This window comes from Pleuronectes platessa, chromosome 5 (assembly GCF_947347685.1).
Source record: "Pleuronectes platessa chromosome 5, fPlePla1.1, whole genome shotgun sequence".
Classification (NCBI taxonomy): domain Eukaryota; kingdom Metazoa; phylum Chordata; class Actinopteri; order Pleuronectiformes; family Pleuronectidae; genus Pleuronectes; species Pleuronectes platessa.
The window spans coordinates 24,884,879-24,903,380 of record NC_070630.1 but is presented as its reverse complement, the minus strand read 5'-3'; the positions used below and the strand labels follow the sequence as shown (position 1 = coordinate 24,903,380).

At 42.1% G+C, this 18,502-nt stretch overlaps 1 protein-coding gene across 1 annotated transcript; it reads right to left on the bottom strand.

Moving 5' to 3' along the window:
* Positions 1-494: 494 nt before the first annotated feature.
* On the bottom strand, positions 495-18,502 carry LOC128439892 (myelin protein zero-like protein 2). Its single transcript, XM_053422388.1, has 5 exons — positions 18,147-18,502; positions 4,769-4,938; positions 4,167-4,377; positions 3,618-3,789; positions 495-2,188 (listed from the first exon to the last, which is right to left on the bottom strand). Exons 1-5 carry the CDS (start codon positions 18,199-18,201, stop codon positions 2,026-2,028), a joined length of 771 nt encoding a protein of 256 aa, XP_053278363.1. The 5' UTR covers positions 18,202-18,502; the 3' UTR covers positions 495-2,025.

The window sequence follows — 18,502 nt, the reverse complement described above, 5'->3', positions numbered from 1 at the left end:
TAACACACACACACACACACACACACACACACACTCTGTCACTCAGTAACTAAATTTGGACCCAGAGGGACAGACTTTGATCAATGCACATACACAAACACACACTCACTCACTCACTCACTCACTCACTAACTCGCACAAAAGTGTGAAGCAACATATTCATGGGCATGAACGATATCAGACTTAAGTCACACAGACAGCATAGCTAACGTAATACATATTGAGCCTGCAACAAATTAAACAAACATTTCCCACTTTAACAGGTAAACAAGCTAAGCTCTGCAGTCAGACACACCATAAGCACACAACTGGAGATAGTACATTCAAATAATGATGCATAATAAATGCTGGATAATGAGTTTCCTTTCTTAAATAATAGATGAGTTCTGTCAAATCACGTCAAGTTGTTTGTGATTGTTTGCGTCCGGGGCCAACTGGTGTGTCTGCACTGATCAACTTTGTGTAGTGACATTTAATTCATTAAAAAAAGAGGATTTAAAGGCATTTTTTATTAGAAAACCTTGTTTTTATAAAATCTCTAAAACAAACAGTGACATTAAAAAAACAGTGCAAAATACTTCTGGTATTATCTATAAAAATAGGGAGGACAGAGAAATCTACAAACATATTGCTCAGTATAAGGTCACAAGTACAAAATTCTGTCACAGAAAGAAGACAGTTACAATCATTTGTTAGTAGACGTGATGCATTCACAGATGCACGGTGAGGAAAAAGGATCTCAAGGACATTTTGCATCAAAGGGTTTTCAGATCTGACAGTGCACTCCCAAACGCAACTCAACACAACACAGCATATTTGCATACATGCGTTTTTGTCACGCACCGATCAGGTATTTGGGCCTTCATGCTAAATATAAAAAACATTATATGAATGCTTTTTTAGTCCAAGTCATCTGATGGGAAGATTTGTAAGGCCCTTTTCCTTTGGAGGACAACGGTGATTTTAAAAACTCCTTTGCCTTCTCTTTGTCCTTTACAAGGGAATTCCATTCTTTTTCAACCTGGGTCATAAACGTGTCTAAAATAATGTGCACTTACAAAAACTTTTGGAATCCATCCAGTAGACGGACTCAAGTAATCTTATGGGGCAACTGCGACAGTCCACGAAATGTCCAATAAAAGTGCTTTTTCGATCAATAAATGGTGGCAACAAACAGAGGAGGGACAATTAGCTGCTGCACGGTTCACAGGGACTTTTCTTTCTTTCTCTTTAAGAAAGACACGTGTAATGTTGCCAGACTCTTCCCAGAATAACAATCTGAGCATTTCATCATGAACAAAGCACTTTGACTGGACATTCCATGAACTGCCGTGGTTGCCCCTTAGATTGCATTGTAGCCACTGCTTGTGGGCCGCCAATAATTTATTGGACAAATACAAATTTTTATGCTAGGTGTCTAATTTACGCAAACATTATAAATGCCAATTTAAATATAAAGGGCTGTAACAGCAGCCAACACTGTCCTCAGGCTACAGTACTTCCATGTCAGGATTTTTGGGTGAAATCCATTGCTCGCTACAGCTGATTTCTATATTGACTTCTGACACTTAACAAGGTCAACGTCTAGAAGAACAGACAGTTATTGGACACAGATGGACTCCTTTCTCCTTCACGACAGTGGCCGCACCAGCTTCAGGATCATAACGCCTCTCACTTCATAAACCCTGCTGGTTTTATCCAGCATGTTTTAACCCTAACCCTAACCCTCTCTCTAAGGCAGTGTTGCCGTAGTTTTGATCTTGCTCCAAAAGCCTTGATCATTATCAAAACCATCCCTCCAATTTCTTTGTTCTTGTTTGGAAACTTTTAAGCAGAAACTTCTTTCCATTTTCCTCCAATTCAGTAGCAAAGTGCTTGTCACTGACACTGCAGCAGCAGCGCTCTCTTCATTTGGCACAACTCAGCAGAACCCTGGAATTAAATCCAAGGGTGCCATCTGGGCTTCCCTCCAGCGAGCTTACTGGCTATCTTCACATCAGTGATGCCTTTTCTGTCGCCACTTCCTCAGTCGGAGTCATCGCCACCGTCGTCTTCGTCGTCTGAGCTCGGGCCCTCGTCCTCTGAGGAGCTTGGGTCCTTGGTGCTGGCCTCTGAGATCATGCCATCTGAGCTGTCAATCTCTAAGGACGTCTCTGACATGTAAAGGTGTATGGACCTCAAGGGGTGGCTGGGACACACACACAGATTGGACAGGGAGATATCCACCAAGGAGAGGAATGAGCAACATAGCACACAACCACACACACACACACAGCGATGTGCATTCATGCTTGACATATTTGTGAATTATTTATGTACGTGCATGAGCATAAGTCCCACACAAATGGAGAGGAGAAAGACGAGCAGACAGCTACACACACACACCAGCAGGGACAAAGGGTTAGAATCACTCAAGGTTAAGTCCCATGTAGAGCAAAGGCCAGCTTAGAATATCTGTTTACCCATCTTCATCTGATTTGGGTAAAATTATTTCCTTCCTTTCCCAAGTTTTTCGGTAACAGATTCGGTTTGGAGTCTGAATAAATAAGATCGCAACAAGATCACAGCAAAGTTGTCAACTTTTCCTTGAGGGGCTCGGCTTTTGAAATCCGGAGCGAACATTACCGCAGCAAGGTAAACAGTATAGCACCCATTACAGAGAGATCTGAAAACCCAATAGAAGCAAAGAAGTCCCGCATGTCCAGAAGAAGGCAGTTATGACAAAATAGCTCATTGTTTGAAACAGACAAAAGGCCTTCATATATGGTAGGAAAAATTGCAACTTCAATGAAATGTAAATACTATAGAATAAAATGTAGATTTAGAATTGCATTTAATTATGTGCTAGTTTTTTTCATAAAAGTATGAAATGTCTGTTTCCAACAAATGGTCATCATCAGGTCTTGATTGCTTTCTTTTGCAGCAGCCACAAAAAAACACTCTTATAACACCACAGGATATCAGAAAAATACAGCGATACTACTTAAGCAGTGAATCAAAATGGAAATGTACAACAGCTGAAATTTATGACCTCTAAAACTAAAGTTGATAAAAAATCTTTGCTTTGTTTCCCGTCATTTGGTAACTAAAATTAAATTTCAGTTACGAAGTTATGAAGTTATGAAACTGCTCACTCAGTTTCTATTGTTTGGATGAAATAATGTATCATACACAGGACTTGCACTGCATTGGTATGTGGGAGGGGGTCAAATGTATTAGTAGGGAAGTAAATTGCAATCGCTGTTTTACATCTACATCATCAAAACATTAAGTCTAAACAGGAAATATGTTTGGAAGCCCACTTAGCTGAACGATAAAAGACACATAGACATACTATAGCTTTCCACCCAAGGACACATTTTCATTTTATTTCTGCTTTAATGACAGCTGCCCATTGATTGGTCCAGGTTGGGAGCTGTGGCCAGAATCGTGGTGGGAGAGGAGGGAGGAAGTAAAGTGTCCTGTTTAGAAATATAGCCACACGACCCAAGAAAGAGCGCCACCGACCCCGAAATGCCCTGAGTCAGACGGCGAGAGAGAGAGAGATAGAGAGAGAGAGTGTGTGTGGCTCCCCCTGTTTCTGTTTCTCTCCCCCTCTGTCTTTCTCTTGGTCTTACCACACAGTGGGATCTTTTCTCTCTTTGCGGGGAGCTTCCTCGCTCCCCTCCGGCTGCCTCTGTCTCCGTTTCTTGCACCTCCTGCAGTACAGGATGAGCATGATGAGGAGGACCACTGCAGTGATGCCGCCCGCGATGGCCAAAGCCAGATGGAGAAGTTGGGAGAAAGAGGCTGTAGGTGAGAAAGAAAGAAAGGAATCCAGACTGAGAAATGTTGCTACTGCTCTGTTCTACATTCACGAAAAAATACATTTTAACCAGTTGGTCAGTCACTCTGGTCCAGAGTGAAATATTGTATGGACCACTGTTTATACACACATTCATGGCCCTCAGAGGATAAATCCCAATGACCACGGTGCTACCCTAACATTTCCTCTCACCTCTAGCACCAGCATGAAGTTCATAGTTTTGATGGTTGATTGAAAAGTTAACAAATGCCATTAAATTTGGCACATGTATTGGAATGGCCAGAGTCCTTGGCTGTGATAAAACAAGACAATATTCATATTATACATAAATACATTACTGTCTGAGTCTAAATCTGCCAACCTGTGGCGACGACACGCAGATGAATCTCTCCAACTGATCCGTGGACATCCGGCGGATTCTTGACCTGGCAGATGAAAGTGCCGTTGTAGGTGAACTTGACCTCTTTAATTATGATGGAGGCGTCTTGGCCCATGATGTCACCGGCCCAGAAGACGTGCTTCCTGAAAATGCCCTCTAAAGGAGGATAGGGTCGTTCCTGGTAGTGGAACACCTACAGGTGGAATTTGAAGAGCAGATTTGCTTTTAGCAACAAAAAGACAGCAAGTCATAGCAAAAAAAGGCTAGAGCTGCTGGGGAAGGAGGATATTTTATTCTTAGAGAGAACGACAAGACAAGACATAAACCCAGACCTCATTATGCGCACACACACTCACTCACACTCACACACACTCACACACATACGTACACAAACACAGGCTGTCTTGGATGCTCCGTAGGGAGCCCGATGACTCACCAACTCCTCTCTCAGTTGGTTGAGGGGGTGGATCCGCCCTGACACAATACGGGTAGTTTGAGGTTTGATCGCTCTGTCTTCCAAACACACACACACACACACACACACACACACACACACACACACACACTCAAACTCACACACTTACCGATTCCTCTCTGCCTTTTTTGAGGGGTCTAAAGCTCCACGAGATGACAATTGTCTTGGCATTAATAGGAGAGGAACTCTGAAATGTGCACTTGAGACGAGCGTCCGTCCCGTTGACTGCCTCCATTTCCCCATATGTGTATATACGCATCCCGCTGACCTGCAGCATGCCTGCAAAATACAAACATATAGCACAGTAGCAAAGGTTACTTTCAAAGAAGAATGCCCTCTATCCAGTAGCAAAATCAATACATGCATACATACATATAGCTTACACGAAAGCGTTTGAAAAGAAACACAACTAAATTTACAAGAATACAGAGCAAAAGATGAAGTTTGAGTTTACCCTCATCAATATTTCCCTGCCTTGTGAATGCATGCAGTGAACCAATTGACCTTACCTCTGCCTACGCAGAGCTGCTGCAAGAAAAATCACTAACTCTGGAGTTGTCGCAGTAACTGTGTTATAACACACTGAAGCCCTACAGACTGGTCCTAAGGCTGAAAGTATACAAGATTAGATCTGCCAGCAGTAAGTGAACATCCTGAATAAAAATCTGCTTCATTACATCTCAAAAGTCCAAACTGATTTCAGGTCAGTAGGCTGATTCTGTGACACTTAATGAATAATAGCCACTCTAGCCATACTACTGCAGCAGAGAGGCGAGGCTGAAATTGAAAGTCTGCTGTATATTATATGGATATGGACTATATCAATCTTTACACTATGTGATGGACCTATTAGATGGAAAATGAATGGACTGGAAGAGCGGACAGAGCTATTGGCAACAATTTGGCTCTTCCACATAATGATGGATGGAGCTCCCCAGAGTGGAGTGAGCGCCAACACACATGTACAGTACACCGCACAGAAACACACACGCACACACACACACACGGAGATACACACAAACACACATGCATGCCCCCTCCCAAGCAGAGACATTCTTCAAGCTGACTTTCTGCCTGGCAGCTGGGCTAAATCACGTCAGAAACCAGCCGATGATGTCTCCCTATTGTGTTGTTGAGCCTCTTGATCAAGTCACTTTCAACTTTATTCTGAAGCAGCCCGGTGAGAATGTATGTATGAGACTCTGTGGATGTCTGTGGGCCTGCTGTCCAGTTCAGATCAGCCTGTACCCTGTACTATTTATAGGTGGAGCTCCATATGCCACAATATTATCAGGAGCCATGTCTAGCCTTGTTAAGTCAATGCACTGGCACACAGCAGAGCGTCCATCTGCAGAGCTCACAGCCAGTGTGCTTCAGCACAGCCAAAACTTGTCCTGTCGACATCAGCACACTGCATAGGAGGAAACTGCAGAACAAGTTGAACACTGACTAGGGTTGTCACCTCATATACACGTTTCATCCTCGGCTCCAGTTTTATTGATCGGTTTTATAAGATAGATAAAGGTTGTACAATACATTCAACAGTTGCTTTCTAAAATGGATATGAATCGAATCTTAAATGACTTCAGCCCTAAAAAGATGAATAAGATCCATTACCCAATTTATAATCTAGGTAAAGAAACTAAGGTTGGCCATCCCAATGCAAATTGGCCACATACCCAAAGGCTCCAGACATATAACAAGTCATGAAAGAGGGCAAATTGAGCCCTATCACTTCCCCTGCATTATAATCACAGCAAGCATTAAGTCTGGAGGAACTGGGATAATGTCCGCAGGGTTTTGGCTCCTCTGGCAACGTGTCCTGTTCCTTATCAGACTGGAAAGAGTTTCCTGTGGGCCCGGGATGAGAGAGTGGGGCAACCAGACGGCCCCCGCACACCATTAGACAGACAGGCTTCTCTCTCATCGCCAGGTCCTGACAGAGCTCCAGCAGCTATAAGTGTTTTAAACGTTTTAATGGAAGAGAAGGTTTTGGTGCAGTAACACTGATGTATATTTGCTTATTTGGGGATATTTCCTCATTAGCATCTTAAAGATAAGAATCCATTTTGGATCAATAATTTCCTGAATGATTCAAGAAAGATGTTGAAACGGTTTGGTTTGCAACACGTCTTATTCCGCTGGCATCGCTGCCTTCTTCTTATTCAAAGAAGAATAAGACATTAACTTTATTTTGGTATGAATTGAAATAAGATATATAATTTGATCTGATAGAAAAGGTGAGGGGAGAAAGCCTCCAGTGTAAAAGCACTGATGTTAGTGAATCAAACCTCATGTGATGCTTCAGCGCTGGCTGTATCTGGCTGTACCTAGTTATGAGTGTCTCTGTGTGTGTGTGTGTGTGTGTGTGTGTGTGTGTGTGTGTGTGTGTGTGTGTGTGTGTGTGTGTGTGTGTGTTTGTGTGTGTGTGTGTGTGTGTGTGTGTATGTGTGTGTGTGTAAGTGTGTGTCAGCAGATGCATCTGAGCCACAAAGTAAAGGTCTCATATTCCATGTGACAAAGACAAACAGAGGGAATGGAGGAGTAGGGTCCAGAAATAAAACTGTATATAGAAATTGCATGTCTCACAAAAACATCGGCCCTGTAAACAAGCAAGTGTTTAATTTCAAACTGTTGTTGGTTTTGGGTTACATGGCAATGTTTGTCTGGTCTGTTCATCACGTCATCATTTACTTTTTCTTACTTGTTTGATATGAGCATCATTATCACAAAATGCCCATATCATAATTTCATTATTATGACATCAAATGTGATGAGAATCTATTTTTAATGCTCTCATGCTGCTTGATCTTCAAAATGCTTGATTTTTCGTTTTTAACTGATGAAGCACCTTGTTACTGTGTTTTGAAGGGTGCTATAGAAATAAAGTGTATTATTTTTCTAATTCTAATTATTATTATGTATACTATCTCCTGTAAAAGGGAAAACAAATTGCAAATGTTTGCAGGGAACACTGTACCTGCAGATCATCAACACGTTAACATTGTTGTTGTTGGCATGTTAGCATGGTGACATCTGCATTCAGCCCCACAGCATTGTAGGGGAGTAGCTTCATGGAGTCGCTCGCTAGCTGAAGACTGAAAGCAACCAATCTATTAAGCATCCTTATGTCAGAGCATAGTGCACGTGGTTATCGTACCAACGTAGCATGACGCTGAACCTCCTCTACCCAATTATTTAAAAGCTCACGCTGAAAAGATTCATCACGCTGCGTAAATCAGGAAAAAAAAACAGGTCCTTAAGGCCGATGCACCCCAATTATAATGAACCATTCAGTTTACAGAACATCAATTAAAATAGGCGTCGCTAATCTCCTATTGACAACAACAAAAATCCTTGCTTTCAACCCTGCGTTCTCTTCTCACACAAGCTCAGCTGATGACGAATTAAAGTTAATTGGGCCTTCTTGAAGGCAGAGAACATATTAGTGGAATGACAGAACATTGAGGGCTGTGTACAGTGCCTCAATTACTACAATAATATGTCCCTGGGGCAAAAAGTACACAATCGCTATTAAATCAGTCATTAGCAGACACTAATTGGAAAAGAGGGATGTGTGCCATTACATGAGTGAGGACATTTAAGCGCAGATTTTTTTGCACAATTAGAGAAAGAGAGGAGAGAGATAAATAAGCACCAACGAGAGAGCGAGCTAAAGTGGTGAGCAAGAGCAGGGTGATGGAGTTGATGAGTGAGTACGAGGTGTATGGGTGAAGCTGGAGTGAGAACAAAATGATTGAAATGCTTTTTTCTCCATAAGTGCAGTCACGTAATGAAGGGATAATGCCAATTTGTTGTTTGTTTGTTTGTCTGTCCATTCTTCCAGTCCAGCGCGTCTCTCAGTCCAGTCTGAGTCCCTGACTTGTTTATGTCTGGACATCCTGCCAGTGCTGACCACACCCAGCACACAGAGACACAGAGAGAGGGAGCTTTCATGGCTTATTAAGATGGAGTTATTTACCCAAGAGGGGGGCAGGGACGGCTTGCGAAAAATTCATGAATTTGTCCAAATGATGTCCCCATTATTGCAGACACTGACTGACAAAATTTGTCACAATGTTTGTACATATTAAAGATATTAAATGCTGGGAAATCTGATCAATTACACTCTATTCTGGTGATTCAAAAGATATAATTAAATAACATCTTATTTAATTATTATTTTTTCATTGTGCTGACACTTTGATTCCTGGTTACCTGAACTTAAAGGTTCAGTGTGTAGAGTTTTGTGACATCTAGTGGTGAAGTTGCATGTTGCAGTTGAATACCCCTTATCTTAACCTCCCCATCCAAACTTGAAAGAGAACCTGTGGTAACCTTCAGTTGTCATAAAAACTAAAAGGTGTTTAGTTTGTCCAGTTTGGACAACTTTTCTAAAAATGGCAGCCTCCGGAAAGAGGACACGCTCCCAATGTAAATATAAAGTATTTAAACGTAAAGGCCCCATTCTAGGGTATAGAAAACAACTATTTGTACAGTTTAAATGAAAGATACTAGTGGAACATCAGAAGGATACTTTTATATTGAATTTCTCCTCCATTGGTTCTTTTTTCACCTTAATGTTAAACACTGAACCTTTAAAACAAATATAAATTTTTCCCTCATGGAATTATGTAAGCATCTCCTGTGTATTTGTGTGTTTGTCAATATTTGTGTTAATGTAAACTCCAGATGGAGGAGGCAGTAAACTATTACATTCCATTGTGTGTGTATTTGTGTTAATGTGGTTTTACTCATGTTGCGGGGACCTAAATCTCATCTCACACCATAAGGAAAAAACTGCAGGTCCCCATAATGTGATGATTACATTTTGAGGTAAGTGATTAAGTCAAATCAATGTCGGTCAAAGCGATATCCTCTGAAGTCATGGCGACATGACTGTGTGTGTTTCTGCGTGCGTGTGTGTTGGCTTGGCATCTTTCTGGGGGATCCATATGGACAAAAGAGCGCACACACACACACACTCCATTATACTGTATGTAGCCCACCAGTGTTGGCATTAGTCCATGATATGTATTTGTTGCTATGTCCATTATGTCACCGTAAAATGAACTTGCTGAACCTTAGAAGCACTTTATTCTACCTGTCAACACGACTTGGTATAAAAACTGCACAGGTTCACTTTCATTTCTGAAGCCAAAGAGGACAAATACTTTAATCTGCAGTAGAATAATCAAAGCAAGCCCAGGAGAGTGTGATTAGGTCTGCTTGGCTTGGCAGTCCTCCCAAGAGTCTCTAAAAGCCTTCCAAGGCGGAAGGAAAAATATCAAGTTGTGGTTGACCTGCCCATATAATATTTCACCCAATGTCAAAGAGTGACGGCAGCAATAAAGCACATAACAATACCCATATGATTAACTGTGTCTTTAGTGTAAAATATGTAGCTGCGCATACATACAGTACAGGCTGCCTGTTATTCTGCTATAGTTAAATCAATAAATCCTGGGTTTGGCACTAGTCAGAATTGATAACACCCATTTTCAATAAGATCAACAAACTAGAATGGCACTTAGAGAGTGTTTACATCCACCAACGCCCAACAGTCCCTTTATGAAACCAGAGTTAAATTCAATAGATTCAGATTTAGATTTTTATCTGCAGCAAATTGCACACATTCATAAATATCATTCCCCAAAAATGATGATTTGTTTTCAAGAGCCATCAATTATTTGCTGAGAAATCAAAGAAAAAGAAAAATACCCTATCTCTCATGTTGACGAAAGTGGGAAAAAAATGTAATGATCTGAATCTGAACCAAAATATAATGAGTTCTTTCTCGACCAATACCACATCGTTTCACCAAGTTTCATGGTAATCCTTCAAGTAATTTTTGCGCAATTCTGCTAACTAAAGGAAAAAACAATCGAAGGCAGAAGAAAACAGAACCTCCTCGGCAGACGTAATAAACTAGCTCCTCTTTTAGATACAAATCTGAATGAACATGTTCTGCATTACATTCACTCAAATTCACTACCAACTTCCTGCCTGTATCTATGCCATGAGGAAAGTCTCTCAAGTGTATTTCATTGTATGTCACGACTAAACAACAAAATATTTGCTTATTTCTTCCGCCAAGTAAAAATGTTCCACTTAAGTCATACATTCTGCCAACGGACACACAAACAAGCAGAACTGTCTCTTTAGATGAATTTATTCTACTTAGTAACTGTGACCAAGGGGGGCATTTCAAAAGCTTTCGCATTTTAGGCTGTTGTGAGTGTTTCACACTGCAGAGAGGCATGTTCGGTATATTGAACTCTTTTCATAACTGCTCAGCAAACACTCTCAGGTATTCCAAATATTTCTTCTGGGAATATCTTAAAACCCGTTGTGAAGGTTGAACAAATACTTCCGCCTCAGTGCTCAATCGAGATCTCTGTCAATGTTATCCGGATCACTAGTTTTAGCTTGAGGGTTTGTGGATGCAGTTACTAAAATAAATATGGTAAATACATAAGGAATCAGAGAGAATTGAGCTATTTTCAGTAGTAAATAAGTGAACGATAATGTCGACGAGCAGGTACAACATTAAGATATCGAAGGCCTGGTTCACACCAGAGAGTTTCTAAGGAGGATCGACGACCAGTTGGAAGTTTTTGTCGCAATAATATGAGAACACAACATTTAGTTTGTAATGCTTCCCCGGCAGCTCGCACTCATTGGCGAAGCAGGTTTATGCTCAGTATTCCGTCTGAGCCAATTTTCCTTAATATCAAAATTTTATGACACAAACTGGAGCATAGAGATTATTTTGTAAACCCCTCACACTTCAAGATTAATTTGGATTAATTAATTTGGGACTGGCCTTGAAGCGGGACAGCCCGCCCCAGCCGGCGAATCGGGTCGGAACATCCTATAGTTTGCAACACCAGCCCTAAGAATACACATTTATAAATCACAGTTTTTCCCTGACTTGAAGGCCTCCTAGATTTAAAGAAAAGGGAGAACTCAAGAATAGCTGGCCTAACTCTCAGAATCAGGAAATTGGTTTCATTACATTATTTCCTCGATGGTCTCTGTTTGTACTTGTCCTCTTTTCATTATGGCTCATGAACAAAGGCACCACCAGGGGGAAGTCGGATTTTGTGTTGCACCGGTTTTGGAGGAAACACTTAGGACAGGACCAAGCACACAGAGCTCAGAGGATCACAAAGAGCCTCTTCTCCTCTTTGTGAGAGTTTTCACAAGCTCAGGTTAGTTTTCCTCTCTTTTATACAATGCAGATCTTTCATGTTGGGCTGGACTCAGGGCTGGGAATAGTAGGTTCAGGTAACACTAGGTTCTCAGAGGGAGAGTTGAGTGGTTGGAGGAGAGGGAGCCCCTGATATGAACACAACTGTTTTTGTATTATAGTTGTATATTTTCTTTGTGCAGGCTTCTGTTCCTTCCACTTGCAACGGCCATACAGTTGTGCCAAAAAAAGCAAATGCACTATACGGCTGAAGGTACAGTATGTGCTTATTTTGTGTACTTTTGTTCTGGTGCTGTCTTTCATCGTCTGGGCCCCTTTGTTCCAGTAAAGGGAAATCTAAATTATATTTTAAACAATTTTGTGTGTGTTACTTTGCAGCTTAAAGGGATAGTTCACCCCTATGCCGATGGGTAAAGGGCTTGAGTCCACAAAACACTTTGGGAGTTACAGGGGAAAACAGTGTAGCTGACTAGTGACCTATCTTAAGAAATATTAAAACAACAGAAAAAACATAACAATCCCCCATTCTGCTCTTGTCCAAGGATCTGGAAGCCCCAACAACGACTCGAATCAAGGTCATATCCGCTTTGTTTAAATCCTAAATTTCGACCAAAGTGGCTAAGCTAGCAAACATTAGCATTTCCAATGCTGAATGCACCTTATTGGAATATATCAGCAGACTTTTAAGCTTAAAACTTGATGTAAATGACTTCATTTCGGGGTTGAATATGAATGTCGGGGCTTCCGGACACATGGATGACACCACAGGAGCAGTATGGAGGCATGTTGTGGTTTTTGTCTGTTTTTTTATATCATTTGAAAAAGGACTCACCATTGACTTCAATTGTATTGGATTCTGCTCTTACAAAGTTTACCCCTGAGTCTCCAGAAGTAGAAGGCCCTTCTCTGGTTCAACATGATGGTTAAATCCTGATTACCTCCACACAGGGGATTTTGTTTTCACCCCTTGTCTGTCTGTCTGAAGTAAGATAACACAAAAACAACAGAACGGATTTCCCTGAAGCTTAGTAGAAGGATGCAGCATGGTTGAGGGAGGAACCCATAACATTTTGATGCAGATCCAGGAATTTCCATTAGCTTCTTTAACATTGTGAGATAGTGTTTTATAAATTTTGTTGTTGTTTTCAAACTTTCACAGTTTTCCCAGGGAATAATTCATAAATCTTGATGGCAAAATCAGGCATACTTAGGCACTTGATATCTATAAGTGTGTGAAATCTGGTGCAGCTTGATTGAATTTAAGGGGACTGTTAGGCCGTGGCGTGGTATGTGCTCTACTAGGTGCTTGTTAAGCCTGACCTAAACCAAATCCAACACCTTTGGGATGGCTGTAAATGGTAACTGAAGGTCAAACTTAAAAATATAAACATCACTAGCAAAACTATTAATGCACTTGAGTGTAAATGGAAGCAGAATCGGCAGCCAGCTTCTAAAACATACAGCGGATTCTTCCTCGTCTTCCAAGAACAGTGAAGACTGTTAATCAAACCCACCCCTGGGCTGCTTTGGCCATTTTTGGATGCTTTCGGCATCCAGTGGAAACAAGCAACTATAACATAAGGACTGTCTCTCATTCACTTTGAACCTATATTAAGTTCTCTTCTTTAAAGATATTCCTTGATTTCATTTTATTTCTTATTTGAACAGTTTTTTGGGTGTTTCTGCGCAGATCACTTGTCAACAGTGTGGGCGGGACTTTCATTGGAGGTTCTGCTGAGGGAGTTTGATTGCCTGCAAGTGGCACTGCAGAGTCTAACTCTTTCCACATTCAGAGTTAGACTATGCTTGTTCATGTCTGTTAGTTAGGGAAGTGTAGTGCATTCACTTGGATAACTATCTCTGAAAATAACTGAGATAACTATCTCTGAAAAACAGAGCGTTCTTTATCAGAACCTATTTTGGAATTTCCGAGATAATTATCTCAGAAAAACAGAAAAACATTTGTATTCAGGTGAATGCATTACGCTTCCGTAGAAAACACTCTAAAGTTCAGTCCAAACAAAGACCGAACATCACTCTCTTTCTCTGGAACTCTTTCTTCCTGTCCTTCTTTACCCCCTCCCCCTGCTTCCTCCAGGGCAATTGTAATTCATCAGGCAGCAGCGTCCAGAGGAAACATAGCGGGTGAGTGAGGATAAGAGTTTAATCCATCAAACCTCTTCCACTCCCGCCTCGCAGCTGACTCAACAACTTCTCCCCACAGGATTACAAACTATTGGGTGGGGGGTTGCTCCAGTGTGTATATGTTTCGATCAATGTCGCTGTTAGCCCACGGGGTATGGCTTCTGGGGTATTGACAATCCGACCCTCGAAAGACAGTCTGATGCTGGACTGGCCGTATATGTTGATTGTTCTACAGTGGTATGAGTCAGGCCCACTGTGACCTCTACCTCTGCTCATGTGCAGATGAATAGGTCAGCAAATGTCCACAGATCAGAAGGAGGTACTGACCTCTGCTCTTTGTTCTCCACTTCAAGGCGAACGCCACCAATTTTTACAAATAAGGTTCAGTTCAGTTGACTCTATACTCAGCCTATGAAAACATTTGAATGTTTACTGTGGATCTGAAGGGAGTGTTTAAAGCAAGAGTGGACCAAAAATAGCAATGGAAGAGAAGAGAAGTATTCCTCCCTCATGTAGCCACTGTGAATATTATATTTAACCAAGAATGGGAAACTGGCTGGACACTGGACTGCTTTGCTATTTTTACAAGTGTCCCAATGCTATAACTTGAACTGGTACAAAACCCAGAAAACCAGCCTGGTAAGTGTCAGTGATGTGTACTTCAATCGATATGAGATTAATCATAAGCCTTTTCGACTTGGGGCGTTTTAAGGGCAGGTTTGTGTTTCAACAGCCAAAGAACTGGTTCTCATAAAGAAAAACTGGTTAGATTCTGTCACCAACACTTTTCTGGTCTACAAGACAGAACCGTTTTTATGTCATGGGCTGGGGGCAGGATAATCATGACCAACAAGACCAATAAGAGCAACCAAAACACTGTGACCACCATTAAACAGCTTATGTAGTGTGTAGTCTGCGAAAATTGAATATTTTTATGGATGCCAAAGCGAGGCAGCAGCGGCCCTTTCTGTGACAGATGAACAAACTATAGAATCTGAAAAGGGGGTACAGGGACCCCAATGGGTAAAGCAGCAATATGAGATCAGAGACACATTCAGTGACGTGATGACGTGGCTCTGGAGGCTCTAGCAAACTGGTTCTTCAGAGCTTCACAACTTGAATCAACTTCAAACCAGCCTTACCTCCAGTCTAGCACTACAATCAGTTTCTCCTTTGTGCGAAACAGGTATGAGAGCCCAAGTCATTCAGAGCTCAAGTGTGAACAAACCCTTGAAGTTTTTCCTTCGTCCACTCCACCCACTAACCCCTCCTCTGTCACTCCCTAGCTAACACCCTCAAAACCGGATTAATAATTCACATTTGTCTGTCGTCTCTAAATCTGACAGCATAACTCTCCCAGCCTGGGAAATTCCAACATCATGGTTCCTTCCACATACCCTAAACCTAGTGGTTTTGCTTCCGCTGGAAGATCTACCAGTTTTTACCGTAGCTAAATAGTTTTGAGAACGAGTGATGTAAGAATGTCACGACACTGACAGAAACCCATGCTGTTGACGAGCTTACATTTGTGCAGACACAGATAAACAGTGTACAGACACTATGACCTTAAATAACCCTTCAAACACAACTCTTTAAATTCAGTGAGAAGACATTTCAAATCTCTGTTTTACATTTAATGCGGGGCACAGTCCTATGACTTAAACTTTAGGCACGGAGTGCCTCACCTTCACACTGCGACACAGACTCACCCTGAGCCCTTTTGTGTTAAGGATTGGTGTGTTCTTGCATGTGAGTACGTCATTGTCAACCCAACACACCCCAAGGCAATCACATCAGCCCAACACAAAGGCCAGACATCTTCCGAGCTGTGTCAACACACGGCGCGTGAGCGACATGTAGAAAAACCACATCTGCACTGTGTTACACTGACCCATTATTGTGGCGAGATTAGAGACGTTGTGGCGGGGAGATAACTCCATCATCCCGGGTAACAGACACAAGCTGCTTGTCTACTGTGAACCTGATAGACTTCAACTTAATAATCAGCCTTCTTATTTACCTGGTATGCAGGTATGTGTGCGATCCAGGTATTACTCATGTTGTGGGGACCTTCCTTATGCCAGTCCCTGTGACGTCAATCCTTAAATGTTAAGGTAAAGACGTGTTTCATGGCTAGTTTAAGGTTAAGGTCAGAGTTGGGGATAGGGTTATATTTAGGGGTTAGGCAAGTAAATATGGTTAAGGTTTGAGTAAGACTCCCATAAATGTATGTAAGTCCATGAAGTCATTAAGACACAAATGTGTGTGTGTGTGTGTGAGTGTGCGTGTGTGTGTGTGGGGGGGTGCTAAACCAGTAAATCAGGACAGGTTTGCACATGTCTCTGTCTGTGAACATTTCAAGCTTATGGTAAAAGGAAGGCAGATGAAGGCAAGAGGAATTAAAGTAAAGCAGGGAAAGAACTTACTGTCAACAGCAGAGGGCTTAAATACTTAAATCTCCTACGGTGTGTAAAACATAGCATTTTTAGAGGTTCCTCATTAGCCAGTCCCAGCGTGGCTGAAAAAAAGGGATTTAAACGTCTTCAGTGCGTACTGCAGATCCTGTTTATGTATTGTCTTTAAGTACGCTGGCTGTTCAAACATCACTGTCTCCTTTTCATATAGTTCACCCTGAAAGCACTTTAACAGCAGCGAATTTATCTTTGAGAGTGATTTTTAAAACCTCATAACCTGCTGCGATTGCAGAAGCGAGAAGAGGGGGGTGATTACTCTGCTCTGTCTGGACTCCTCAGAGCAAGTCTGCAAATGAATGATAACTTTGTCTTTGATCAGTGCAATGGATGTCAACACAGGGCTGATGGGTAAACGTGATAATGCCATACGTCCGTGAGGGGACAAAAATCAGACGAGATAGAAAATGGGTGAGAATTACTTTTGGTACTTCAGTGTAGTTGCAGTTGTGTACGTGATGAGTGTGTTGGCTTGTTTCTTCATGCTGTGCCGTTTTACCAACAGAAAAATGAGAACTGAGACGCTGCAGAGCTGTAATCAGTTCAAACATGTCTTTCTTCAGCAACATGCTTTTATGTGATCAGCTATTCCTCTACAACATCCACACAGTACATACAGTCGTGAATGTAATCACTCTGTGTGTGTCAGCCTGTGCCTGTGTTTTTGTCTAATCTGTGAGCACATGCACACTGTCAACACAAGCAGCTTGCTACTCAGCTGAATCCTTACATGATGCTTTGGCAGTGGATGGACACATTCAATCAATATAATCCACTTAGCTGGGATGGACACAGATAACTTCAAGGTTAAACAACCTGGTGTCTGCGGAATGAATTGCCTCTGATGGCAAATCATGATCCACATTAGAGCATGCTCCATTAGAGCCATTAACCTGAAGCATTGCGATGAGAGCATTTATAACAATTGATCTATTAGTGTTTATTTGCCTGGATGTTGTGTGTCTGACAAGTTGTTATGATCCAGCTGACATGTATCCTAGAGCACGGGAAGCAGGTGGACTTATCTGCGTCCAGCGGGCCACTTAACAGCCGCTGTGGGCGTCAGCACGGATGCACATTAATAGGCAGGAAAAGGAGCGAGTTTGCATAAACAATGCGATCAGGAGTTGTTGCCGGCAAACGGCTTACTGTAAAGTCATTATGGGTCAGAAGTGGGCCCCGCGGTGGCTGCTCCAGCGGCCCACCCGGTGCCCCCGTGCCAAGTTCCCCACTTCCCAATGACGCACGGCGGGCGCGCAGAGATGGAGGCTGAAGACTCCCTGCGGAGCTTTCACTAATCCGGGTTTCTCTTCTCCTCTGGATGATGATTGTCGGGAGCGTGTCTGAAGGTTATCCGGTTGTGTCTTTAGGTTATTCTGGGGAGGTGTAAACAGCTGGAGTACACAGCCAGTTTAAATTGGTAGTATTGCCCTAAATATATTTATCTTTGTTTGGTCATTATATTTAGGCTATTGTGTATACCTCTAACAATGTTTTGATTCATTGTATTAACTGTATAATAGTTAAGTTGTACCATTCCACACACACACACTTAGATCCATCACACAAAACATGTTATTCCAAAAGTGTTGAGCACCAGCCCAGATTAAAATAGGGTCACCTCTACACTCCACTCATACCAAACCACAGGGTCTCACCTGAAGCTGCGAGTCCGCACAGGACGGTGAAGAAATAGAGCCCTTTTACGCACATTGGATGAACGCTCCGACAACCAACACACCGGGAGTCAACTAAACCGCACAGAGACTCCTCCGCCGCTGGTTCACAGAGACAGGGCACACGAAGGACGACTCTCCAGATGCCTTTTCGAGGGGGATGAAAACGTGTGTTTACGCCGAGTCAACTCCACCACCTCGTTTCTCCAAAGACGCGTCCCAACTCGCCGCTGTCCTCATACACTACATTTGAGCACCCTCCCACTAGAGTTTTCGGGCGGAGTAACAAAGTCACCCCCTCTCCTCGCTGCCTTTATCATTCTTTCTCTCTCTCTCAC

Bases quoted from the DNA above. Each gene is read 5' to 3' on its own strand.
- LOC128439892 (XM_053422388.1), bottom strand. From the start codon at position 18,201: ATGTGCGTAAAAGGGCTCTATTTCTTCACCGTCCTGTGCGGACTCGCA. The intron at 3,790-4,166 runs GTTGGCAGATTT...TCTCACCTACAG, and splicing joins TCTGCGTGTCGTCGCCACAG to CCTCTTTCTCCCAACTTCTC. The intron at 2,189-3,617 runs GTAAGACCAAGA...TGTGTGTCCCAG, and splicing joins AGAAAAGATCCCACTGTGTG to CCACCCCTTGAGGTCCATAC.